This window comes from Podarcis vaucheri (genome assembly GCF_965113315.1).
Source record: "Podarcis vaucheri genome assembly, chromosome: 12".
Lineage (NCBI taxonomy): Eukaryota > Metazoa > Chordata > Lepidosauria > Squamata > Lacertidae > Podarcis > Podarcis vaucheri.
Window position 1 is genome coordinate 11,759,867 of NC_138750.1, and position 26,151 is coordinate 11,786,017.

At 44.8% G+C, this 26,151-nt stretch overlaps 2 protein-coding genes across 33 annotated transcripts in view; one reads left to right on the forward strand and one right to left on the reverse strand.

Moving 5' to 3' along the window:
• The window catches only part of LOC309515241 (uncharacterized protein), an 88,984-nt gene that overhangs the window by 33,754 nt on the left and 29,079 nt on the right, over positions 1 to 26,151 (forward strand). For 6 of the 12 annotated variants that reach the window (XR_014212348.1, XR_014212349.1, XM_082192948.1 and 3 more), the window contains exon 3: positions 20,159 to 20,243. The exons of 5 other annotated variants lie outside the window; for them this stretch is intronic. Coding sequence is in view for 5 of the 7 variants with exons in the window: in XM_082192948.1 (XP_082049074.1) it covers positions 20,221 to 20,243 (23 nt within the window). In the remaining 2 variants the exon portion in view is untranslated. Of the gene's footprint in view, positions 1 to 19,632; positions 19,997 to 20,158; positions 20,244 to 26,151 lie in introns of those variants that run through there. One more of the 12 variants, XM_082192947.1, reaches the window with a different exon arrangement.
• Positions 20,489 to 26,151, reverse strand: part of ARPP21 (cAMP regulated phosphoprotein 21) — a 241,559-nt gene continuing 235,896 nt past the window's right edge. For all 21 annotated transcript variants that reach the window (XM_082192791.1, XM_082192792.1, XM_082192793.1 and 18 more), the window contains 2 exons: positions 23,412 to 23,563; positions 20,489 to 21,297 (listed from right to left, as the gene is read on the reverse strand). In XM_082192791.1, the coding sequence (XP_082048917.1) occupies positions 21,037 to 21,297; positions 23,412 to 23,563 (413 nt within the window). In that variant the 3' untranslated portion in view covers positions 20,489 to 21,036. The remainder of the gene's footprint in view (positions 21,298 to 23,411; positions 23,564 to 26,151) is intronic.

A 26,151-nucleotide genomic window follows, 5' to 3' on the forward strand; every position in this document is an offset into this window, starting at 1 on the left:
CCATCTTTCTATTCAGCTCGTCCCGGCCATTTTGTGACTGGTGTGCACTGTACTTTCTTATGTGCCCACTAGCACCCAAAAGTTGACGACCCCTCCATTTCCGGACATCCTCATTAAAAAGCTGACTGACATGAACCTTTCTTCTACCATCTGTGACTGGATTAAAGACTTTCTGATAGATTGGACACAAACAATGAGGACTGGACATGTAACATCTAATTCCTTAAAAATCAGCACTGGCACACCACAGGGATGTGTGCTAAGTCCCTACCTGTATTCATTGAATACATACGATTGTGTATCATCTGACCCACCTACTGCAATTATTAAGTTTGCAGATGACACCACCATAATGGGTTTAATAGGTGGAGACGATTTAGCATATAGAGGGGAGGTCCAAAAAATATCTACTTGGTGCCTAGGGAACAACTTGCACCTTAATATCAGCAAGACAAAGGAGATGGTGTTGGACTTTCGGAGGAAGAGAGGAGAACTAGCCCCGCTGTACATCGGGGAGGGCTGTGTGGAGAGAGTCTCCTCCTTTAAATTCCTAGGAGTTTATCTCAGTGAAGACCTTACTTGGAAAATAAATACAACCCAGGTGATTAAGAAAGCCCAACAGAGACTCCATCTCCTCAGAGTATTGTGAAAGAACGATGTCAATCAACATTTGATGATCTCCTTCTACCGGTCAGCAGTAGAAAGTGTCCTTTCATACTGCATCACGGTGTGGTACTCTGGTCTGACATCATCTGATAGGAAGTGCCTACAGAGGGTGGTGAATACAGCACAAGTTATTATGGGCTGTCCCGTGAATCTGCTGGATGAAATAGCGGAAGAACGTTGCCTCAGGAGAGTGAGGAAAATTCTCAGGGATGATTCACACCCTGGCCAGCACTTTCTTGATCTCCTGCCCTCAGGCAGAAGATATAGAAGCATGATTAGTCGCACCAACAGGGTAAAGAACAGCTTCTATCCGTGGGCTGTTAGACTGCTGAATGAAAAGATAACAACAGGGCAACTGACATTTGGGTTTGGTGGGTGTGCGTCAGTAAACGAGGGGAATTAAGACTAAGAGAGCTGAGTGGGGGGTACTCGTGTAATCTCACTGTATACAAGTTGTACAACTGACAATAAAGTATTTCGATTTCAATTCAGTTTCAATTTATGCTGCCCTGCGAAGTGCAGTAGAGCAGACAGGAGGCCCCAGCTCACTTTTGAGGTAAGTACACAATGAAAGCATGGATCAATAAGATGGTTGATCCTGCAAGTTGAGCTAGAGTGGTGTTGTCTGAAACGGAGAGACAGTTGTCTTCTCAACCTTTAGGGTACCCACACTGGAGTTAAGAAAATTAGGGAATATTGATGCTTGTTGAAGAGCCTTGCAAGTTAATACTGTAACTGGCCAATTCACCCAAGCTCACTCTCATGCCTTCATTCCAGTGAATGTCTGTGGTCTACCAGTGAGCTGTGTTGAAGTATAAAAATATTTCTTTTGGACTCAAATGAAATGCATTGTAAAAGAAATTACTCCATCAAATCTAGCTGAAAGAGGCCATGAGCTTGATTGCCACCGGTTGAAGCCAACTCAACAACAGTTTCCCCATTTCACTGCTGAGTGAAAGCAAAATGGCTGATGTGACATTATTTATTTTTGATCACCCATAATGACACTGATTTTTGAATGTCTCTGCTGAATGAGCTGAGCCATTTCTTGATATGAGACCAAGAGATACTGCCAGAGAGAATCAACTGATAACAATTTAATATCTTGCTCTCTCAGCAAATCAGCAAAAATGGGTAGGGGAGGGATCAGGAAAGGGGGGGGGGTAAAAATGTTTAGCTGGAGAAGTTTGAAAGCTACATTTGATTTGTTCCTTCAGGGTTACAGTAGGTTATACTAGGACATGAGAGAAGAGTCCCCGCGGTCTGTCTTTTTCAAGATTTCTCAGTCTTCCCAGGTTTCTTCTTGAGACAACTTTTTTTTCAGTTGTAACCTGACAAGGTCTGAAAAAAGCTGACACTACAAAAAGTCACTTTTTACAATGCACAGAAAAGACATTGCTTGCTGCCCAGAATTTTAGCATCACTACCAAGGGAGGCCTGTTAGCTGTCTTGGAGAGCATGTGCTGTGTATAAGAATATTTATAAAGGACCAGGCGTTGGGTGTTCATCAGCCAGGTCTTTGTTCTTTGCTTTTGAACAGGTGTCCTGTACCTGAGATTCAGACAAAAGAAACAATGAATCGCAGAACCCACTGCCAAAGGAGAGACTTGTTTTCAGGTTCAGATAGGAGGAACAGGAAGTTGGGGGTAGAACTAGGTATGAAATGTGTCCCCAAGCCAGCCCCAGTCATACCTTGGATTGTGAACGCCTTGCAGGTTTAACATTTTGGCTCCTGAATCCTGCAAACTCAGAAGTGAGTATTCCTGTTTGCAAACTATTTTTGGAAGCCGAACGTCCGACAGAACTTCTGCAGCTTCCGATTGGCTGCAGGAGCTTCCTGCTGTGCTTTGGTTTTTGAACATTTTGGAAGTTGAATGGACTTCCGGAACGGATTCCGTTTGACTTCCAAGGTACGACTGTATTTTAAAGGTAAAGGGACCCCTGACCATTAGGTCCAGTTGTGACCGACTCTGGGGTTGCGGCGCTCATTTCGCTTTATTGGCCGAGGGAGCCGGCATACAGCTTCCGGGTCATGTGGCCAGCATGACCAAGCCGCTTCTGGCAAACCAGAGCAGCACACGGAAACGCCGTTTACCTTCCCGCCGGAGCAGTACCTATTTATCTACTTGCACTTTGACGTGCTTTTGAACTGCTAGGTTGGCAGGAGCAGGGACTGAGCAACGGGAGCTCACCCTGTCGCGGGGATTCGAACCACCGACCTTCTGATTGGCAAGTCCTAGGCTCTGTGGTTTAACCCACAGCGCCACCCGCGTCCCTACGACTGTATTTTATGACATCAAAATTAACAAATATTGTAATAAGATGATAAACAACAAGTGCTCTTCATTTAAACTTTTATTTCAATGCATACTGTAAATCAAAAACGATATGAGGGCCAAGCAGAGGTGTCTGTGTTGTGAATGAGTAGGGTCAAAGAAGCTATCGGAGATAAGAAGGCTTCCTTTAGAAAATGGAAGTCTTGTCCAAAGAAGGAGAACAAAAGTGAGCGCAAACCTTGGCAAAAGAAATGCAAGCGGACAGTAAGGGATGTGAGAAAGGAAATCGAGGAGCGCATTGCTACAAACAACGAATTCTTTAAATGTAGCAGGATATTGACTAGGGATGTTGTTGAACCTTTGAATCATAAGGGAATGAACACAAAGGAGGGTAACGAGATTGCAGAGAAACTGAATCAATTTCTTTCATCTGCCTTCACAGTGGAAGATAAAGGGCAGCTCTCCAGTGTTTCAGACAGGTATCATTTCCAGCCCAACCTGGGACTTTCTGCATGCTCTACCACTGAGTTACAGCCATTTCCTTCTGAGCTCCTCTGAGAACCAGGGAACTCTACAACCTCCAGAAACCCAGAGAGAGTGCTTGGGAGTGATGCACTCAGTGGTCCTTTCTGTCTCACCATTCCACAGTTAGACTGTGACCTCAGCAGGGGCATCAGTCATGTCAGCTGGGAGGTCCTCTAAGAGCACTCAGGGATCCCGTGGATTCCACATATCTTCATCTCCCAGTTTTCTATTTACAAAACAACAAAAAAAGAAAGCAGGTCTAGGGTGCGTCATGCCACATGAATTGGGTCCACGATATATTGAGACACCCCCTGGTTGTCATGGCAGCCATGAAGTTCCAAGCAGAACCTGTCAATTTATACTTGGCATGAACTGGCAGAACTTTGGGAGCTGGGGAGGGGGAAGGGGAGGGGGAAGCGGGGCACATTGATGCACGGGGCACATTGATACACCAACAATATTTCAATATCGGGAAATGTTATTCGTGTCGCAACATCACAAAAATGTGCCTATACATGTGTGAGTACAACAGTTGCAACCGCGCCGCCCGCCAATTAGCCGTTGGCATTTGATGAGAGCAGGTGCATTTTTAGGACATCCAACTTAAAAAATCACATGAAATGTAAAAGTGTTCCAACACTGTTTTACGTCGTTTAGTTAAGATTTTAAAATACCAAAATACCAAAAGCAAGTAATCAGGATTTTTAAATAAGTTCAGTGGTGTTATTAATAATTGTTGGGTGTTTGTTTTTTTTGAAAACGTCTGTTGGGGCACTTTGATACATATCAAAGTGCCCCGGTAGTGTACAATAGTGCCCCAATATACAAGTTTAAAGTCATTAAATTTGAAAAGAAAAAAAATTGTTGTTTACTACATGGGCAAAGTCATTTCTAAAAGCCACTTCTGACATAAGGAGGAGGTGGTGTTGCGGGCTTCACGCCCCCAACACACGCGCTGAGGCTGGTTTCCAGCCCCGCGCAATTAGGGGAATCCTCGGGGTCATGTCATCCCACGAGCCAGCCAATTGGCAAGCGTGGCCCCGGGATCTCCCTCTTTGGTCCGCGCAACTGATCTGGTTTCCCACCCACCCTCCCACCCACCCTCTAGGGTCCCACTTCTGACCTTGCTATGGACTTCGGTTGGTCGCCGTTAAGGGGCCTGATAGGAATTTTTTCCACTTGGCAAATTGGCACTAGCCATTTGGTTTTTCACCTACCTCGTAGCAAATCATCACAACTCTTTTTGTTTGGGTGGTCAGGCATTGGTAGGGGTATTGTTATGTAGATGTGTTGGGGGGGAGCGCCATCACCTTCCCCAAATTTTGAAGGGTAGTCCGGTAAAGGATTCCTGGGGGCGTTGCCTCGTCCGAAGCCTATGGAGGCCAGGGCCTAAAGCGCGCCCCCAAGCGGTGACCCCGGGGGAGTACCTAGTTGATGTGCATCACAGGGCTCCCCCTGCTGGTGCTAACCCTTCCCGGTTTTCAAGCAAACAGGCTGAAGCCGGATAGTCTGATAGGACCAATGCCTAAGCCAATACCGCTCTTACCTGTAACCAATAAAGTTGTGGCCAATTTTAGCCCATTAACCTAAAGTATTGTGTCCTGTGCCTTTATTTCTACCGGGGGGAGACGGGAACTCGCCACGCAATATAATATATCAAGTGTCATATCTCAGGAAAAAACCAGGATCTTGTATGTTTGTCTTCCCCATTGGAGAAGGTAAGGCAAGCGTTGATTTCAAGGATGTTGATATGCCATTGCCGAAACCAAATTTCCCAAAGGGCACATCTCGAACACCATCTCTTTATACTTTTTCTATTGAGTTAAGTGGATATAACGTGCAGTAGAAGCTAAACGTTAAGTAATTATCTTATTTTTTATAAGCATTTTGTTTAAATTACTATTTTTTGACTACCTAATGTGAGTTCTTACACTTTTTAAGGTTTTCCCAAGTTTTTTTTAAATGGATAGGTGTTTGAGGAAAGGCTAATATAAGTTTTGATGTTTTGTTAAGAAAACCTGCCGTAAAGTCTATGATATGTGTGAAACACTGTTAGTTTTAATGCGTAATCTAGATTTTAAGTAACAAATTGTAAGGCTGATTATGATCTCCCACAATAAAAAATGTTTTTTTCATTAAATTTTTGCAAATAATTACCATTCTCATACAATTTACGATGTGTACCGAAGTGCCCCGTCCAATGTATCGAAGTGCCCCTTGGGTGGGGCAGAATGATACAAAAGCCATTTTTTACTGAAGTCATTGTATACTCATTATCTTCTAACTTTAATGGTTCTTCTGATTGCTGTTATAATATCCATTAGTTATGCCACGCATCAAGCAAATTTTTTTTTATTATTTGACTCATTTTTGTTACATAAAATATAGAGATTGAATTTTTCTGTATCAATCTACCCCACTCCCCCCCTAGAGGTTGTCATGGGGTGACAGAGGATGATGAGGGGCTAGGGGCCGGTGCACAGGAAGCTGAGCAGTGGTACCCCTTGCCAAAACCAGAGAGGCCCCCATCCCCATGAACACAGCAGGTGCTGAGACGTAGGGAACAGCAGGCAGGGCACTCTAGGAATCAGAGGCAGACCAGGGCTAGCAGCCTAGTTCCCCAGGTGGGGAAGGAGGCCTGTGATTCCTCAGGTGGGGCAAGCTGAGAGCAGGTGAGGGTCACAAGCCTCATCAAGCCCAGATGCTGCAATCAGCAGGCAAAGCACAAAGGGGAAGCAGAGCTGAGGTGCTGTGTCTGCTCAACTGCCCTTGCTTCAATACTCCTGGACCACCATGGGCTTCTTCTTTGGGTGTGACACTGGACTGCATCCTGACTTCGGAATTGGATTGACCCTGAACCTCGTTTCCTGACCTTTGGCCTTTGAATCTCGGACTGTGAACTTTGCAGATGCTGACTGACCAGATTCTGGACTTGGTTTGGGCAGGTAGGCCAGGGGATCAGGACAATACTTTTAGTTTTGAGTCTTTTAAAATATGGGGTGCTTAAAGGTAAAGGGACCCCTGATCATTAGCTCCAGTCATGGCCGACTCTGGGGTTGCGGCACTCATCTCGCTTTATTGGCCGAGGGAGCTGGCATACAGCTTCCAGGTCATGTGGCCAGCATGACTAAGCCGCTTCTGGCGAACCAGAGCAGCGCACGGAAATGCCGTTTACCTTCCTGCAGGAGCAGTACCTATTTATCTACTTGCACTTTGACGTGCTTTCAAATTGCTAGGTTGGCAGGAGCAGGGACTGAGCAATGGGAGTTCACCCCGGTGTAGGGATTCAAACCGCCGACCTTCTGATCGGCAAGTCCTAAGCTCTGTAGTTTAACCCACAGTGCCATCCGCGTCCCTTATGTGGTGCTTACTGACGTTATTGATAAGAAAATGGTAAAATGTGATGAGAAGGTCCCCTTTTAGGTGACTGTAGATATGTTATACACATGATGGCTGTAGAACCATTTTGGAAAATGCCTAGTTTTCAATGTAGTGGATTTTTAAAATAGTTTTTCATTTTTAGACTTTCCTCTATCATATTTAAGAATGGGAATGGTGTTTTAGATCAAGCAATTGATCTGTGAATATTGTGATCTGTAATGAGTAACACAGAAGCAGGTTTATTACCTTTACCTGGTGGTTTTAATGTAACATGTGCAATATTTCTACACCCCAGTAAACTAGAAGAACAAGCTATGCAATAACCAATTCAGCTTATTACAATAATCATTTTTATTACTAAATAATCCTTCATAATTTGGGCATTATAAGTACATATAAAATGCAATTCTATGTATAAAGTGCCATAACGCAGCACATTTTAAATATATATACACACACACATTGATCACTTTAAGTCAATAGAATTCCATTTTGTGAACATTTTGTGATGAACATTGGTTTGTGTGTTGCAAGAGAAATGAACCGATACACAAATCAATTCCACAATTTGCAGTTTGCAGTTCGCACACATTGCAGTATACAGTAGTTTGGGATATTTGCAACCACAGCTTTTTGCTGTGCACTGTACATTGCAAGCACATCTCAGCACCTCACAGGATTTAACCTAATATTTCTGGCAGTTATGATCACTTTATAGCTGCCAGGGATAGCTACTCAAACACCCTTCCCGCTAACTTGGAGAGGAAAACCACAAGCAACATCTATTTGCTAGTCTCCAAATATGGCCACTGTTGAAATGCTTTGTGGTGGTGCTGTGTGCTATTGAAGATGACCTTAACAGATTAGAGAACTGGGCCAAAACTAACAAAATGAACTTCAATAAGGACAAATGTAAGGTTCTGCAGTTGGACAGCTGCACAAATAAAGACTTCCTCCAGGAACCTCTGTAAAAACAGGACACTGGACCACATTTGGCCTTAGGCCTGACCAACAGGGCTCTCCTTATGTCCTCCTTTTGTTTTATGTAAACTGCTTAGAGGGTTTTGTTGATTAAGTAGTATATAAATCTTGCTAGATGAGGTTTAGGATCGTAGGACTGTGGAAATGCTTTTGTGAACAGGATTTGAGCTGGGGCTGTCTGGTTTCAGGTGGTCTGTAGCAAAGTGCCCTCCCGTGGTTCCCCCTTGTACATAGGCCTGCTTACCAGCCAACGTTTGTAGGGGCTGCTGTGTTCATTTCTCACAATGCCCTGGAGCAGTGCTATGCCAGAGGCATTGTGGGCATAATTAAAATGATGGATGGCTCCCAGCCCCCGCTGCCTGGTGTAATGAGCCAGGGCATTGGAGCCCCAGCAGCTGCCAGCAAGCAAATGCTGACGCCGGGCCTGTATTGGACCAGCAGATTCTGCCTTGCTTGTTTAATGTTTGATGTGATACTTGGGGACTAAAAACTGGCCAAGTTTTAATCTGCGCATTAAACCCAGGGCATGCTAGCAATAGGAACAATTCGAGATTTTGTAAGAGATTGACATTTACTTTCATCCGAGAACAATATATACAAAGTAGTGGTCAGGCTGTTGCTTTTCTCATCTCTGAGATGACCATCAGTTGCCTGGGGTGTGTGTGAAACTAGAGTGCTAGAATTACTGGGGGGGGGGGCGACAGTTTGCTTCTAATTTCTGTTCAAATTGCTTTATTCTGATTGGCTCTGCCTGTCTTGGTATTTCTATGTTAAAGACGGTAAGTGATGTATGACATCTCCATGAAAATCAGTCTCGAGTCCGATCCCACATTCCCCGCACACTAGAGATTCCCTCTGTGGGTGGGTCAGCTGTAAGCATTCTAGGACTTGCTAATCCATTGGCGTTTCCCAAGAGAAGCTGTATTAGAACAGAAAACAATATCACAGAGCTGCCCACATGCTTTATGTAGGAAGATCCTATCACCTCAAAGTTGAGCTGCACCCATTATGTGTATTCTAATCCTTTACCATATATTAGCCCTGGAAGGGGGCCAAATAAGTCTCACAGCTGAGGTATGATGGCCCTGTGCTGTCTCATCAAATATATTTCTCCCCATTCCCCACATGAGAACAAGAGTCCAGAATGTGCGTGACTTGGGAACAAATGTTGTCTCAAGTATCATCAGCCTGGCAAGCTGCAGAGCTGCAGACTTATTTTATCCCGGCTGGATTTGTGACAGATGCTTCCATGCGAAAGCCATCTCTGAACGGTCGTAAGGTCACATAGTTGCCTACCTAAGACTGTCAGTACAAGCCAGTTGCAAACCAAGGGTAGATGTAAACAAAAAAGTGACTGACAGGAATGTACATCTGTTGAGTCAGTCACTGACAGTAAATGACATTTTCTGAGTCCCAGATACCAGCTAGGCCTATGAGTCAGGTGTGTTAAGGAGACTCATATTTTTGGTCATTCTTAGACTTACGAAATATATATTTCTGGAATCTCTCAGTCTGGTGGCATAATCTGAGACTTTCACCAATATATCATGTCATATATAGTACTTCATTACACATCACCTAAAGTGACATGTGTGAGCCAAATTGACTGTTACTAACGACCTTTGGATCCTCCATCTATCTAATCTAAAGCTGGAAGCATTCTGTTTGAGGTAATTTTGGATACCTTCAAAGGTTTGAGTGGGGTGCTAGATCTGTGATAGGTCATTCACACATGTCAGTCATCATTTGATGTTGCAGTTAGGCATCCTGCCAGGAGCATGCATGTGTGAACCAAGCCTTAGTGACTGCTCTCCTAGACAAGAGCATGCATGGGGAACAGATGCTCCCATAAGCTCCACCCAACACAGCCAAATGGTCAGTGGCGATGGCCCACAGGTTCCCTAGCCCTTGACTAGAGCTGCTTCTTGTCCAAAAATGGCCTCTCAGCACATTAAAAGCATGTGTGAGTGGGCTGTGTGGAAGTTGTGGGTATGCCTGATGGACACATTCTCCACTGGTTATGCATTTGCTGACTGTGGGGAAGTGCCTTAAGTGTGAGACAGTGTCCCACACGTGAACTGATTTATGTGCATTGAGCTTTTCCATCAATGGTGGATTCTGGATAAGTGGGTTTGTCAGGGGGATTGGGGCAATATGTGTTTTTAACAAAAGCGGTAGTTCTTTGGAAATCTAATATCAGAAGAACTTAACAGAAGATTGTGCAACGTAGACGGTGGCAGATTTGGAGGTACCTGTAGTAAATGTAGAAGCGGGGCTCCGTGTGGTTGGCGAGTCCCTGAGTATATATATCATTACCTCAGAGATGTGACTACAAACAATTTGTGTGTGGTAGAAATGTTGAAGAAAATATTTATAATTTCTATGACTAAATTTTCTTTCATTTTGTTTCTTTAAATGATGTTCATTTTTGGATGAAGAGAAGTGTTTTCTTTTTATCTTTCTATGTGCATAATTTATTAGAAACGGAAAACACTCCGTCGCGTTCGTTTAGGTGAGTGGATAGGGCCCCCTGAAATGGGATGCATGCTCAGTCACATGGACGATAAATCTACTACAGTCATACCTTGGGTTGAAGTTGCTTCAGGTTGAGCGTTTTTGGGTTGCGATCCAAGGTGACCTGGAAGTAACGGAATGGGTTACTTCTGGGTTTTGTCGCTCCCGCATGGGCAGACACTCAAAATGACATCATGTGCATGCGCAGACGCAGGTTGCGTTCTGCTCAGGAGGTGAACGGGGCTCCGGAATGGATCCCGTTCGCATCCAGAGGTACCACTGTACTGTAGAAAGAGTTGTCTATAACAGCCAGGTGGAGACAAACTTGGGAAGCTGAAAGGTGATGTTCGACTGTTTTACTCAGAGTTGACCCACTGAAATTAATGCGCTTGACTAAAGTTAGGTCCATTAATTTCAATGGCTGTACTCTGAGTAAAACTCTCACCCAACATTGTTTATGGGGCTTTGGCTGGAGGCGACACAGAAACTATGTTTGGAGAGGGTGATCGGGAAAGAATGCCATCTCCCTTACGTCATCGTTTATAAGCTTAGCTGACAGTGCCAAGTGCCATTCCTGTCCTCCTGACTGGAATATTATTTTAGATTATGGACTCCAGATTTGGGATTGTTGGGCTTTGCTGCCACAGTCTTTGCCCTACTCTGGGCAATCGTGCCTCTCGTATGTGTGCTCACATTATCTGTCCTGTCTGGCCAGCAGTTTCACTGTGACGAAAGCACATTGCTGACACACCAATGCTAATGTTTTGTCACAGCTGCTCTTCTGTCTCTTATTGCTCTGCCTTGTATCTTGGCTGGTCCCCCGATGCCTTCTCCTGCCCGCACTTGCCAAGACGTGTGCTGCCGTCAGAGGCAGATTTTGGTAATCTCTTGTAATATGGTGCCCTGTGAAAGCCGAACATTTGACACCCTCAAATGGATATTCTCAAATTTGCGTCTTCTGAGCTCGGTGCCCTGTGTGTGGGGAACTACCTAAATTTGGCATTGCTGCTATGTTCTGTGCCAGCAGTTCTTAAATCATTTTCAAGCCTAATGTAATGTGTACTACAGTAGTCTAGTTAAGAGCCAGGACATCACATGCAAAGTTCTGGTACAAAAATTACGGCTGCTTTAAACCACCTGACTTGGAGAGTGTTATCACAGGAATAATTATTATTCTTATTTATATCCCACCCATCTGGCTGGGTTTCCCCAGCAACTCTTGGTGGCTTCCAACAAAATATTAAAATACAATGGTCTGTTAAACATTAAAAGATTCCCTAAAGAGGGCTGTCTTCAGATGTCTTCTAAAAGTCTGGTAGTTGTTTTTCTCTTCAACATCTGGTGGGAGGGCGTTCCACAGGGCGGGTGCCACTACCGAGAAGGTCCTCTGCCTGGTTCCCTGTAACTTGGCTTCTCGCAGCGAGGGAACCGCCAGAAGGTGCTAGGCACTGGACCTCAGTGTCCAGGTATACTGGACGGAGGCAGTTTAGGAAGAACAACTTGTGGGCTTTGACTTGCCCATTGCAACTTCATCACCCTATCTATGTGGCAATGGTTCAGCCATCCCATACCCTCCAACGTTTCTCCTATGAAAGTAGGGATGTCCTATTCAATACTACTACTACTAACTTTATTTATACCCCACCTCTGTGACTGGGTTGCTGCAGCTGCTCTGGGTGGCTAGCAGAATATATAAAAACATAATCAAACATTTAACATTAAAAAACCTTCCCACTACAGGGCTGCCTTCAGATGTCTTCTAAAGGTTGCATAGTTACTCGTCTCCTTGGCTAAGGAGTCATGTAACTCTATGAGCAATGAAAATAGGGACGTTCTGCCATACCCTCCAACATTTCTCTGATGAAAATAGGGACACCCTAAGGAAAAGCAGAACATTATGGGATCAAATCAGAAACTGGGACAGCTTCTGTAAATCTGGGACTGTCCCTGGAAAAGAGGGACACTTGGAGAGCCTGAGATTTTATTGAAAGTTTTCAACATACAATAGAATAAAAACTAAACTAAACTAGATAAAAGCAGAGAAGAAAAAATGAGAGAGAGAGGGAGGAAGAGAACGAAGAAAGAAAATAGGAGGGAAAAGACAGACAGAGAAAAATAAAATACATTAAAGAGCCCTCTATCAGGGGTAGATTTTAACCCTATTCTCACACAAAAGGGCATGGACCCTCCCAGCTCTCACCTGGCCATTTCCATTTCTTCCCAGCCTTCCACCCTCAAAGGTCTTCCCTTCCTTCATCAGTCACATACCCGCCAACATTTCTCGGATGAAAATAGGGACGTCCCCATTCTACAATGATAATTTTACTATTTATACCCCACACATCTTACTGGTTGCCCCAGCTGCTCTGGGCAGCTTCCAACATACAGTGGTGCCTCGCAAGATGAAAAGAATCCATTCTGTGATTCTCTTCGTCTAGCGGTTTTTTCGTCTTGCGAAGCAAGCCCATTGACGGATTAGCGCTATTAGCGTCTTATCGGATCAGCTGATAAGCGGCTTAGCAGCTTAGAAAAGGGGGGGGGGGAGAAAAAAAAACCCGCAGGAACTCGCAATACATTTTCGTCTTGCGAAGCAAGCCCATAGGAGATTCGTTTTGCGAAGCACCTCCAAAACGGAAAACTCTTTTGTCTAGTGAGTTTTCAGTCTTGCAAGGCATTCGTCTTGCGGGGCACCACTGTATATAAAAACATAATAAAACATTAAACATTAAAAACCCCAACAACTTCCCTATACAGGATTGCTTTCTGACTGATTGGGGATCAGAAAACTCCATACCCTTCAACATTTCTCCAATGAAAGTAGGGATGTCCTAAGGAACAGTGGGATATTCCGGGATCAAATCAGAAACCAGAAACAAACAAACAAACAGGAGCTCTGGAAAAATGATTACATGTAGTTAGATCAACAAGAGTGAGAAAATATCAAAAGCAACCTCTGCCCTCTCAAACTGGATCAGCCTAATGAAAATGTGAGTCAATAGGTTTTCAAATTGCCTATGTCGCTTACTCAAATCTCTCCCACGAGACTACCATCATGGAAATACTGCAAGCCAAAGTAGCAAGTTCTGCCTGTTTTATGGCTGTTGCAATTCATTCTGCATTTTAAAAAAGCAAAGCAAAGAAGCAATAATACAATTTTTGGTGACTTTTGACCATGCCAAATATCCTGAGGGGAAGAACCATAACAGAAAGGGTCTTTTTTAAGTGGGTCTCCGGAGACTTCTTTAGTACAGTTCAGTGTGGATTATTTATACTTTGTTATTGCATTGCCCTTAGCTTTTATTGCCCTTTTATTGCCTGGAGTAGAGGGTTTTATGCTGGCTTTGCAGTTTTAAAGGGGTCATTTCCACCTCCATTTTTTTAAGCTCCCAAGAGATTCTCTCTCTCTTCCTCCATTCCCCTCCACCTCTTCTCAGCAAGTGCAATTTGATACTTGGTCCAACATAAAAATAGGTTTGGCCCTTAGAGACTGAACAGACATAGGCATGGCTGTGAAAATTAGTTAACAAATCTTGATTAAAGTTTCGTATGTGTTCTGCAAAAAATTTAAGTAAGAAAGGAGAACACTGCATAATAATCTCCTTGTGTGGAAATATGAGGAAAATACCAGGTTGCTTTCTAATTAGGCCCAAACTACACATTACATGCAAACATGTGTAATGGGAGCCTGGGGAGCCTTTTTTACACACAAAACTGGAAGGAGGATATTTGCAGCAGGGGAGGGATGTCTAGGCTTAATCATTTTCCTGTACAGTGGTGCCTCGCAAGACGAAAAGAATCCGTTCTGTGATTCTCTTCGTCTAGCGGTTTTTTCGTCTTGCGAAGCAAGCCCATTGACGGATTAGCAGATTAGCGCTATTAGCAGCTTTTAGCGGCTTATCGGCTTATCGGATCAGCTGATAAGCGGCTTAGCGGCTTAGAAAAAGGGGGGGAAGGAAAAACCCCCCGCAGGAACTCGCAAGACATTTTCGTCTTGCGAAGCAAGCCCATAGGAGATTCGTTTTGCGAAGCACCTCCAAAACGGAAAACTCTTTCGTCTAGCGAGTTTTCCGTCTTGCGAGGCATTCGTCTTGCGGGGCACCACTGTATATTGTTTCTGTGCTCCTAGTTCCTCCATCCTCAAGCAGCTCCTCCCTAGCAGTTTCAAATGTATGTGTTTGAAGCTGTGTGTGTGTGTGTGTGTGTGTGTGTGTGTGTGTGTGTGTAGCACAGAGCAATTTAGGGCTAAGAATTGGTGGGTGGAGAAAATGTTAAGCACCCCTTCTAGGCACACTCCTAACAAAGAAGCGTTTCCTGAAAGTGCTGGGAGGGAGACTACTGGGATTTGTTGCATACCCTCTGTGACATTAACATATGAGAGTGCTGGAGGTGAAATAGTTAAACAAGTTACCCAATCAGGACCCAGGGGGGTGGAGTCAGAGGGACTATAAAACCAGCTCTGGGAGGGGCAAAAGGAGGAGTTCGTTGGGAGTTGGATGGTTGGTTGGAGTGGGAGTGGATTAGGATAGAGTTTGTGGGTAGGTTGAGTTAGTGTAGTGAAATAAGCTGAGTCAGGAACAGTTAGGGGCTAGGAAGACAAGTAAATATCTGAGAGGTGGTTTAGTGAGTGAGAGCAGGTAGTGGAAGTTATAGGTCTGGATAGGCACCCCATGATTGTAATGGACTGATACCGTTTATGAAGCCACACACTTGTTAAACTGCAATAAACAAACAGAAGTTTATGTTGCAATTTAACCCTGACTGGACTCAGTATTGTACCAGGTAGGGCCTGGGTGGTGGCAGCGAGAAATAAAGTGGTGGCACAGGGATCAATAGATGGTGAAACGTCCGGGGACTCTGTGTCATCGCCACACCCTCCAAGTGTCTTGATTTTCCAGGGACAGTTATGGAATTACGAAAGCCGTTCTGGCTTCGGATTTGATCATGGAATGTCCCTATTTCCTCTGCCAGGGTTGCTGCCGTTGAGCTCAGGGGGGAGGATGAGGCGGCACTTATCCTGAGAGACGACTGCTGTGGCTGTGAGGGAGCATCCTCTTGCCTCTCCATGGCCACTGCTGCTGGCTGCCTCCCTTGGGCAGCTCATCACAGTTGCCGGAGATTGGGTGAGGAGGAGGGAAGGCTGCTGCCACTGAGGTCCAAGGCAGGAAGAAAGGGCGCACAGAGCGCAATTAAAAATAATAATTGTGCATTTGCGTCTAATCTTCCCCCTTTCTAAAATTTGTGTGCGCTTGTCTTTTTGTAATTTTACCAAAGAATAAAATAAAATTGGGATTAAGGGGTTTTCTCTGGACAGTGGAAGGTGCGTGCGCTCTGTCCTGTTGGTGTGGTGGTGCCACTCACCCTTTTTCTGATAGGAAATGCTCGGGGTGGTGGTGATGTGGGGTAAAGAGGGTCAGAAAGCTGAGAGTCACGAGAAGCAAAAAGCAGCAAGGTCTGGCCAGGAATGACAAACGTTGTATCCAGCAACTGACTGAGGCTGGAAACCCTGCTTAAGAAAGCTGGATGCAGCTGCTTCACATCAGGAGCAGGGGGAGTCACCCTGACTCTGATTCCTTCAGGCTGCTGCTCAGCAAGTGAAGCTGATTCGTGGCCCATGACACTATCCCCCACCCCAAGGCACCCCCAACCCACTGGCTGGGTGCCAGCTTATGGGGTTACCAATGGTGGAACTGCTGGACCAACTGGGGACATGCAAGGCATCTTCCCATGAGTGTTCCTCAGGGCCATAGCCCTTTGAGTCTTCCAAATACTGGAAGCGCTGTCGCCATTGACGGGAGTCCAAAATTTGTGCCACTTCAAATTCTGGTCCCCCTTCCACCAGGATGGGCCACGGAGGGGGAGCATCCGGTTGGTGCATAGTGGGAGGGGCTATAGGGATGAGCAAGGCGTGGTGGAAAACCAAATGTACCTTGTAGGAAGCTGGGAGCTTGTCCAGGTAGGCCATCTGGTTGATCACAACCTCCACAGGAAAGGGACCGAGGAACCGGGGCCCCAGTTTCCATGAAGGGTTCTGGAGGGGCAGATGCTGGGTGGAGAGCCAGACCAAGCCAGGGAGAGCCAGTGTGGTGTAGTGGTTAAGAGCAGTAGTCACGTAATCTGGGAAACCGGGTTCGCGTCTCCGCTGCTCCACATACAGCTGCTGGGTGACCTTGGGCTAGTCACACTTCTGTGAAGTCTCTCAGCCCCACTCACCTCACAGAGTGTTTGTTGTGGGGGAGGAAGGGAAAGGAGACTGTTAGCCACTTTGAGACTCCTGAAGGGGAGTGAAAGGCGGGATATCAAATCCAAACTCTTCTCTTCTTCTTCTGCTGCTGATGTTGGTCAGTGAAATGCATGTAAACGTCCATTGCCCATTGGAACTGCTCGCAAAGAACCTGGTGGATGGCCTGCAGCTCCTGCAAAAACTGATCTGCCACCGAAGTGTGGAAGGAGATGATGGCAGGGAGAAGAAGCAGGGGTGGAACCCATAGTTGGCAAAGAATGGGGACAGGAATGTCAAAGTGTGGAGAGCATTGTTACAAGAGAATTCAGCCACCAGGAGCGAGATCCAGTTGTCCTGATGGAAGTTGACAAAGCACTGCAGATACTGTTCCAGGATCTCATTTATGTGCTCTGTTTGCCCATCCGATTGAGGGTGGTAGGCAGAGGAGAGATGGAGCTACATCCCCCAACCCTTCAGAAGGACCCACCAAAAGTGCAGTGTTAATTGTGGTCCTCTATTGGACACGCGACGCTGCGGCAGGCCGTGCAAGTGAAGCACCTCCCTCAAAAAGAGGTTGGCAGTTTCTTGGGTCAAGGGGAGGCCAGTGCTAGGGACAAAATGCACCATCTTGGTCAAGGTATCCACCACTACCAAAATGGTAGTCACACCTTGAGATTGAGGCAGGTCCATGATAAAGTCCAGGGAAATGGTCTACCAGGGCCGTTTAGGTATTGGTAAAGGTAGAAGATGTCCTGCCGGTTTGCCAGGGATGTCTTTAGCCTGACAGAGACAGGGCAGTAGGCCACATATTGCTCCACCTCAACCCAAAGATGAGGCCACCAAAAGAAGAGTTTTGAAGCATCTGAAGTACCCTGCCGGAAGACTGTCATGGCATAACCGCAAAACAGTTCCCCACAGTGGACCAGGAAGCACATAATAACGGTTCCAAAACTGCAACAGGTCCTGGTGCGCCGTCCAATAGTGAGGCGTGTGTCCAGTCCGGTCAGACATTTCTTGCCGCTGGTGCTGCACATAGGCGTCCTGCTGTTGCTCCTCCCGCAGCTCCCACAGAAAGTTTCCATGAAGCTGGCCCATAGCAAAGATGACAGGAGGCAAGATTGTGACCGTATGTAATGCATCATCAGACCGCTCATACTCCAGCTTCGCTGTTTCTAGCTTCTGGAAATATAGGTGACATTAAAATTGAAGAGGAAGAACTGGGACTAGTGGGTCTGGTGGTGACTCAGGTACTTGGCTGACTGGCGATGTTCTAGGTTCCCATGGTCTGTCTGAACTTCAGCTGGATAATGGGTCCCTTGCAACAAATGACGCCATGTCTCAAAGGCCATGTTAATAGCCAATTGTTTTTTGTCCCAAATGCCATAATTCCGCTCTGCTGGTTGAAGTTTTCAGGAGTAGTACCTACAGGAGAAGAGCACCGAAGACTGTGGGTCCGCCTGTGGGCGCATTGGTCAAGCCGAAGGGCATTCCAGTGTACTCAAAGTGCCCATATTGTGTCCGAAACACTGTCTTCAATTCATCACCCTCACGGGTGTGCAACCAGCCAAGGTTGTTTTTTTTTTTGGGGGGGGGGGTTACTTGCCTGAAGGCAGAACCTGTATGGAAGGTTCAGTCCAGTCCCAAGGTGAGGAATATCTCAGTTCACATAGTCAGACAGTCCAGGGGTCAAGAAAGCCGAGAGTCCAAGGTCATGAGCAGCACAGTCTGGCGAGGAACGACAAATGTTGTTTCCAGCAACTGACTGAGGCTTAAGAAAACTGGAACCAGCTGCTTCACATCAGGAGCAAGAAGGCTGATCAGTAGCAGGGGGAGTCTCTCTGCCGTCTGCTCCTTCAGGCTGCTGCTCAGCAGGTGAAGCTGATTCCTCGCTCATGACACCTGTTTTCAGCTGAGGAATGTTGAAGGGTACAGTGATACCTCAGGTTACATACGCTTCAGGTTACATACGCTTCAGGTTGCAGACTCTGCTAACCCAGAAATAGTGCTTCAGGTTAAGAACTTTGCTTCAGGATGAGAACAGAAATCGGGCTCCGGCAGCACGGCAGCAGCAGGAGGCCCCATTAGCTAAAGTGGTGCTTCAGGTTAAGAACAGACCTCCAGAACAAATTAAGTTCTTAACCCAAAGTACGACTGTATGTTGTTGTTCTTGGCATCCATCTATCTCGGGAGGCAGTGCAGGAGTGTGCCTATGGAGGATGAAGTCAAACTGTTGCAAAGTTTGGTAGCAGTGGCTATAGAGACCAATATGGGAGAGACATGTTTGTTGCTGCTGGGGCAGATGCACCATGCGATTTTATGAGGTGCCAAACTAGCCAGCTTTATTTGGGGTGGAAAGTGCCTTTTGTAATTCTGTCTCAAGCAGGAGAACGTATTGGGCTGGCCCTGTATACCTGGGAATAACCTACAATAAATTCAATGGGGCCGACTTCAGAGTACGCATATATACATTCTCACCTTCATGGAAACCCTATGCCAAAGGCCAAGCCGCAGAGTTTCATGACAGAGTAGGGAACTAGTCGGGACTTGCCCCTATCCAAACCCCAAGCTTCTTACTTTAGCTTTAACGAACACCTCCCCAATCACATATCCTTTTACAAAATGGTGTGTTTGTGAAGTAATCTCAATAGCTCTTTTTCTTTCAAAGTAGTGTACCTCTTTGCTTGAGAGTTGAGGCAGACAATGTGACGTTGCAGAAGGAATATGTGTACAGTTGTGCCCCGCAAGACAAATGCCTCGCAAGACGGAAAACTCGCTAGACGAAAGAGTTTTCCGTTTTGGAGGTGCTTCCCAAAACTAATCTCCTATGGGCTTGCTTTGCAAGATGAAAATGTCTTGCGAGTTCCTGCGGGTTTTTTCCCCTCCCCCCCTTTTCTAAGCCGCTAAGCCGCTTATCTGCTGATCCGATAAGCCACTAAAAGCCGCTAATAGCGCTAATCCGCTAATCCGTCAATGGGCTTGATTCGCAAGACGAAAAAACCACTAGACGAAGAGAATCACAGAACGGATTCTTTTTGTCTTGCGAGGCACCACTGTACTTGCAACCACATTCTCTCTTCTCGCCCCCTGTGGTGCTGTTTACTTTGGCAGGAGTACAGTCCTTGCTCTGCATTTGGCACTTGAATTGTCATGGTGACATAGCAAGTGTCCCTCTTCCCACACCCCCATTGATAGAAACAAGCATCACTCACAGTAGGATTAGGTTTTCTATCAGACAGCACAGTGGTTTGTAGACTTTCTACTTCCAGAGGACCCTGAATGTACAGTTTGCCGAGGAATCCATGTATGTTGAAGATGATTATGGAACAGGTTCTGGGTATTTGGCCTGTTCATGTGAAATGTCAGGCAGGGATACTGGACCTCATACTTGCTCTGTGTGAATGGAGAACCCCCAATTCTCAACTGTGATTTCAGGGTATCATTATAACCTTGCCTTCTCTCACCCACCCACTTTTTAAATCGAGGAAATTCATTCACTTGAACCCCTCCTGCCTGCAGCATAAAACTGAGGCACAGCTTTTACCACCTAATCTGATTTGTGTGACGACGAGGTTTCTAACATATTGATATATCTCAGAACGGTTAGACATGACTGGAAGGGAAGTAGAAGCAGAATACTGAGCAACTTTTCTCCTGTGCATGAGATTTCATCAGTTCTTCAGGTAAAGGCATCTCTCTCCAAAATCCCCAAAGACTGTCTCTCTCAAAATCAACATGAGAAGCAGTACTGGCAAGATCTGTACATTTGTTTCAAAATACAAAGGAATTTGTATTTGCCTTTGAATCTCATATCAATGTAGTTTTATCAGCAAAAGAATAGCAAGGTGTTTTACTGATAGCTATAGTTCACATTTCTAGTTAGTCAAGAAGCCTAAGTGAAAAGGCATGAAATAAATAGTCAAGCAGATAGTAGAAAGCTGACCTTTCTTCATGAGGTCAAGTAGCTTTATTGTGATTTAACACTACAATACAGTAGATATCCATAAAAAACTCTATAGTGTATATAAATTATTCCTTCCATTCAGCTTTTTTTTCTTTTAAATGTCCATTACAACTTTGGTACAATGTGGTTTTATTATATTTTTTTAAATACTTTTCGCTTCACAAACTCAACACAAAGTACAAAACTAATCTGAATTAGGGATATTATAATCTACACAGTGGTGTTCAGTGGTAGGAAAAAATCTTACCTCAATGATTTCATGTCACTAGCTAAGCTATAAAGGCAGACCTAGCAGACATGACAAAAATATGCACCATTAACCAGCGAGAACAACTTATTACATTTTGTTGTTGTTTTTACATATTTCCAGCAGCACTGACTCTATGCCCTCAACTGATAACTCTTGTTGTGTTCCTCATTTCGTTTGAAGGCCATGAGATAGTTGTCATTAAAAAACAAAAAACAAAAAAACCCAGCTACCTTTTATATATTGGTACTAAGAATTCACAGTTTCAGTACTTGACCTGCCATCCAGCATTGCTAATATTCGCACAGTTTGTCCTGCAGTTGGCAGAGATAACTGGTGGAACATTATTCGAAGGACAGTGTTGTGCAATCAATCGGAGATTATTCTGTGGGGAAGGAGGTATGACATTACAGTAAACAGGCATTCCAGTGGCTGTAAGTGTTCCTTGACCTGATTGATTAGGTAGCAGGAGTGGCTGTTGATACGACTGTTGTGGCAGTCCTTGAGAACCCTGGGTCATTGGCACCTAAAAGACAAGAAGTAAATTTAGGGTCTTCATACTCATCTCTAAAATTCCTAACAAGCTTTCTTTCCTTCTGTCTTGTTTTCTTTCATAATTGGTCTCCACCTTTGACTCATGTCTGTTCCAGTTCTATGAAATGCCCGGTCTTTAGACTGGGGTGCACGCTAGTTCACCAATAGCTGAAGAATTTAAGAAGTGAACATATTGTTTCCCGTATGCTTGGGCTATCAGGTAGGGAGAAGGAAGCAGAAGAGATAGGAAACTGAAGGTGTATTTATATATAGTGCTGAGCTGAGCTGATTAAAATGTAGTCCAGTATGTATAGTTGTAATAACTCAGTTCTCTTTGCATAAGAGCTCATTCCAGAACTAATTAGTTCTGGAAGAGCCTCACTGAAGTGGAAAAGACTTTCATTCATTCAGAAAATGGCTTTAAAATCTGAATACTGGACTAGGCATCAGTTTAGTGATCTGGTAAAGGGACCCCTGACCATTAGGTCCAGTCGTGGCCGACTCTGGGGTTGCGGCACTCATCTCGCTTTATTGGCCAAGGGAGCCGGCATACAGCTTCTGGGTCATGTGGCCAGCATGACTAAGCTGCTTCTGGTGAACCAGAGCAGCGCACGGAAACACCTTTTACCTTCCCGCTGGAGCGATACCTATTTATCTACTTGCACTTTGACGTGCTTTCGAACTGCTGGGTTGGCAGGAGCAGGGACCGAGCAACAGGAGCTCACCCCGTCACGGGGATTCGAACCGCCGACCTTCTGATCGGCAAGTCCTAGGCTCTGTGGTTTAACCCACAGCACTACCCGCGTCCCTAGTGAACTGGTAGTGTGTTCTAAATGGAATTGGTGCAGTTCTCTCACTGGATGAGAGAGAGTCACACAGGTGATGGTTCTGCACTTATGGATTTGTCTTGAATTTTATTGCTTAGGAGATCAGGAAACAAGATCCTCACCCTACTGAGTGTTAGCATAGACACAAATGAACCATTTAGGTTCAACTTCTCAGATTGCGCAATATTTTCCACCTTTGACTTCCGAAACAAGTGTCTGGGGAGGTGGGATATTGCTTGACCAGGAGATGCTGTTTTGTTGGCAGTGTGACACCAAAGCAAAACTGTAAAAGCAGAATATCACGCCGCTATGTTTTAGTGGAGTTCTCAAATGCAGAATCAACAAATTACTTTTCAATACCTCAGTCTCCGTTATTTTGAACTTGAGAGGGGTCCAGGAAACATGCGGAGCCCAGAGAATTAAATCATGTTCTGACTTCTTCTGACATTTAAATGATAAAAAATATCAGATCCTAAATGGAGGGTGCCTAACCTCCATTACCCGACGCCCTTGTCTTTTTACTGCTTGTGTAGATTGACATTATTAACAGCAGGGCTCTTTTTCCCCACCATACAATGAAAAATGAAAGGAGGCGGCGCTGGTGGTTCTGTATCTCAAATGTGGCACAAGGGCAAGAAAGGTGTTTTATCTGATGGAATGAACTTTTGTAGCTCCCAGTCAAACCGCAGAATGGAAATGTGGCGTTGACAGAATGGCTTGAAATCAGGCTGATAAGATAAATGGCCCTCAAATGTTGGTATTAAAGCCGCCAGTCTAATAACAAATACTTTTTACACATCATTTGAAAATTACAATTAGATTCATTGGGCTCTAAACCAGAGTTTTAAACAAGGGGTAAAGGGCAGGTATTTTGCCGCTTTCCCACTTTCAGAAAAGATAATATTTGGTTAAGTTAAAGTTAAATGAACTAAGTTGAGTGGCAAATGTGAAACGATTTAGAAACAGTTCTTGTTCTGTACTACAATAATTTTATTAAGCATATTTCAATATTTGTAATAGCATGTTTTTATGTGTATGTTTTGTGTCAATTTTGCTGTTATTTCCTCTTGTAACAACAGGAAAAAATTATACAGATCAATTGGATTTCCAATTTATTACTTGAAGGAATTGTACGGTGGTGGTGATTTTTACTCCCAAATTTTCAGCTTCAAATAATTTGATGTAGGGACACACATGGACTTCTTATGGAATGGAAGTAGCCTTTATTTTAGCAATCCACATGCCCAAAATGAAGACATTCGATATAGATGCTTTGTACCTGATACGACGACATGGTGGGGTATTGGACCATCATGCCTTGCACCTGATTTCCCTGTTGATTATTCATTAGGTTCTGACTTTGGGGAGGCTGTTGCATTCCCATGAGTCCTTGGAACCCTTGTTGTTGATTAGGTAAGACAGACTGGTAACCTGAAAGACAGAAACGACAATACATAGCTTCAGATGAGAGTTGCACTTCGGGAAAGGCGAACCTAGTTTGCAAAATAGGCTCATACTTCTTTCCCAGGTCCTGCAATGTCAGGGGGAAAGAAATCTATTAAAGGGGGAGAAAATAGCCATCAGCCAAAGATAACTCAACAGCAAGCGTACAGTCTTTGCTGTATTGCAGGCATGGCCAAACTTGGCCCTCCAGATGTTTTGGGAACACAACTCCCATCCCTAGCTGACAGGATCAGTGGCAAAGAATGATGGGGTTTGTAGTCCCAAAACATCTGGAGGGCCAAGTTTGGCCATGCCTGCTCTATTGAGTTCCTTCCTTTCTTGTGGAAAACTGATAATATGCCTAGGAGAAACTTACATTTTAAGTGGAAGCAGGGATTCCTTCAGGACAGCAGATGTAGCTACTCACTTAGAAAAATGTATCTGGGTCATAATTTTAGGCTTTGGATTTCATATTTGTGCATTATATTGTGGTATTATTATTTGTAGTGTATTTTGTGTTTTCTTGAATATTCCTTGTTTGAAATGTGCATTTTTAAAAACGAAAATCACCACGAGAAAGAATGAGGCAGATAAAGAAAGAAAATGATCAGGCAGAAAAACAACAGTTGAAGTGACACTTCTGGTCTATATGCAGACTTTTCAATTGAATTGTCAATCAGGGTGAGGTTACTTTGGGGTGGGGGGAAGTGACCTTACAATATCAATCAGAGATATATTTTTTAATATGAGGCAATTCAGTACTCCCAGCCAGATGTGCTGTACATACACAAGTCTTCAGAGAAAAGTTATTAGCTCTTGGTGGAGTGACATTTGCAGTGATTTTGTTTGCTTTCTATTTCCTTGCACAATGGAGAGATGCCTAGCAGATGATCGCCGAGTCGTGAGGTATATTGAACAACAAACTACTCATGAATAGAAATTGGGCTGCCATGACACTCATATACTTTCACATGGAAATAGCACACTATTTGCTTGCTGAAGAAACTCTTATTTGCCTGAAGTGAGCTTATTCTCTGAGCACCACCACAAAGTTGATAGAATGGCACTATGCATAATTGAAAACAAAAAGAGACTGTGAGAGAGACCATCACATATTAAATGATAGCAGTGCTTATGTGAAAAAGCTGTCCTTGGTTCTCTGGCTACCTATTTTAGAAGATGGCAGTATCCAGATTTAAATAATCTTCCCACCTCTCATTCATGTGCTTACTTCCACAGCGCTCCTGTATTTAAACAATACAATGGGATACCTTTCTTGGAACTGAACCATGTCCCTGCATCATATTTTGGGAAGAATTATCTATTTTACTCTGTTGTAATGTTTAATGTCATCACAATGTTTCGCTTGTGACATACGGTAACATGGGTGTTGGTGTTTTCTTATGTATGGAGAAGAAGAAGAAGAAGAAGAAGAAGAAGAAGAGGAGGAGTTTGGATTTGATATCCCGCCTTTCACTCCCTTTAAGGAGTCTCCAAGCGGCTAACATTCTCCTTTCCCTTCCTCCCCCCACAACAAACACTCTGTGAGGTGAGTGGGGCTGAGAGACTTCAGAGAAGTGTGACTGGCCCAAGGTCACCCAGCAGCTGCATGTGGAAGAGCAGAGACGTGAACCCAGTTCACCAGATTACGAGACTACTGCTCTTAACCACTACACCACACTGGAGGGTAATGTGTGACTGGATTATATGAGAGCATATGGGATGGTGTAAAGAAAATCCTGATTTAAGATGGTCTTCTGCAGTGGTGTGCAGTGAATTTTTTCATAGGGGAATAGTTAGGGCCAGAGGCCCCAGCTTGCGAGGGCAATGGGGGGAGGAGGCGACACACACATGAACATCATGCTTCCCTTCCTAAGTCGGGCAGAAGCTTCTTGGGATTTGGAGGTGACAGGCTTTAATACTCTAATTTACCAGGGACATTTAGGGGACTAAGTCCACTGACCGCACACCACTAGCCTTTAGATACATTCCAGATTGGTACATATCCATTCTAAACATCTGTGCACATAATTTGTTTCAGTGCCACTATGGCCACGTTGGGATGTAACACTAAGCCAAACTAACTATGCTGCAACTATGATGTAGAATGGAAGGCGAGGGGCCCTGAATTTTGGCACTCCACAGGGCGCCGCTGAAGTGTGAGACCCCAAGGTTCACCACTACACTGGGCTGAGTATAGAAGAAAGATGAAGTTGGAACTAGGACAGTCCTCCACCAGTTTCAGCCTTAAGAACATTCTTTGCTTGCCACAAAGTGTATTACTGATGCCATTTAGGAGGCAGGGGTGAGGCACTAGCCAATCGGGACTGCATTTGAACCACACTGGTTCTTCTGCATTAGGGGTTGAGAAGGTTGACCTCACCTGGGCTGGTTCACTCCAGCAGAGATCTCTCTGTGGGCTGGGTCGCATGTGTGAGTGTGCGTGTCCGCGATTTCTGGTGCCACGGAAGCGAGTCCCTGCACCGCGCTGGTTTAGCGCAGTGCGCGGGGATTCACCGAGTGGGTGGGTCAGTTCGGGGGCGGCTCGTGGGACGGATAAACAACCCCCATGGGCT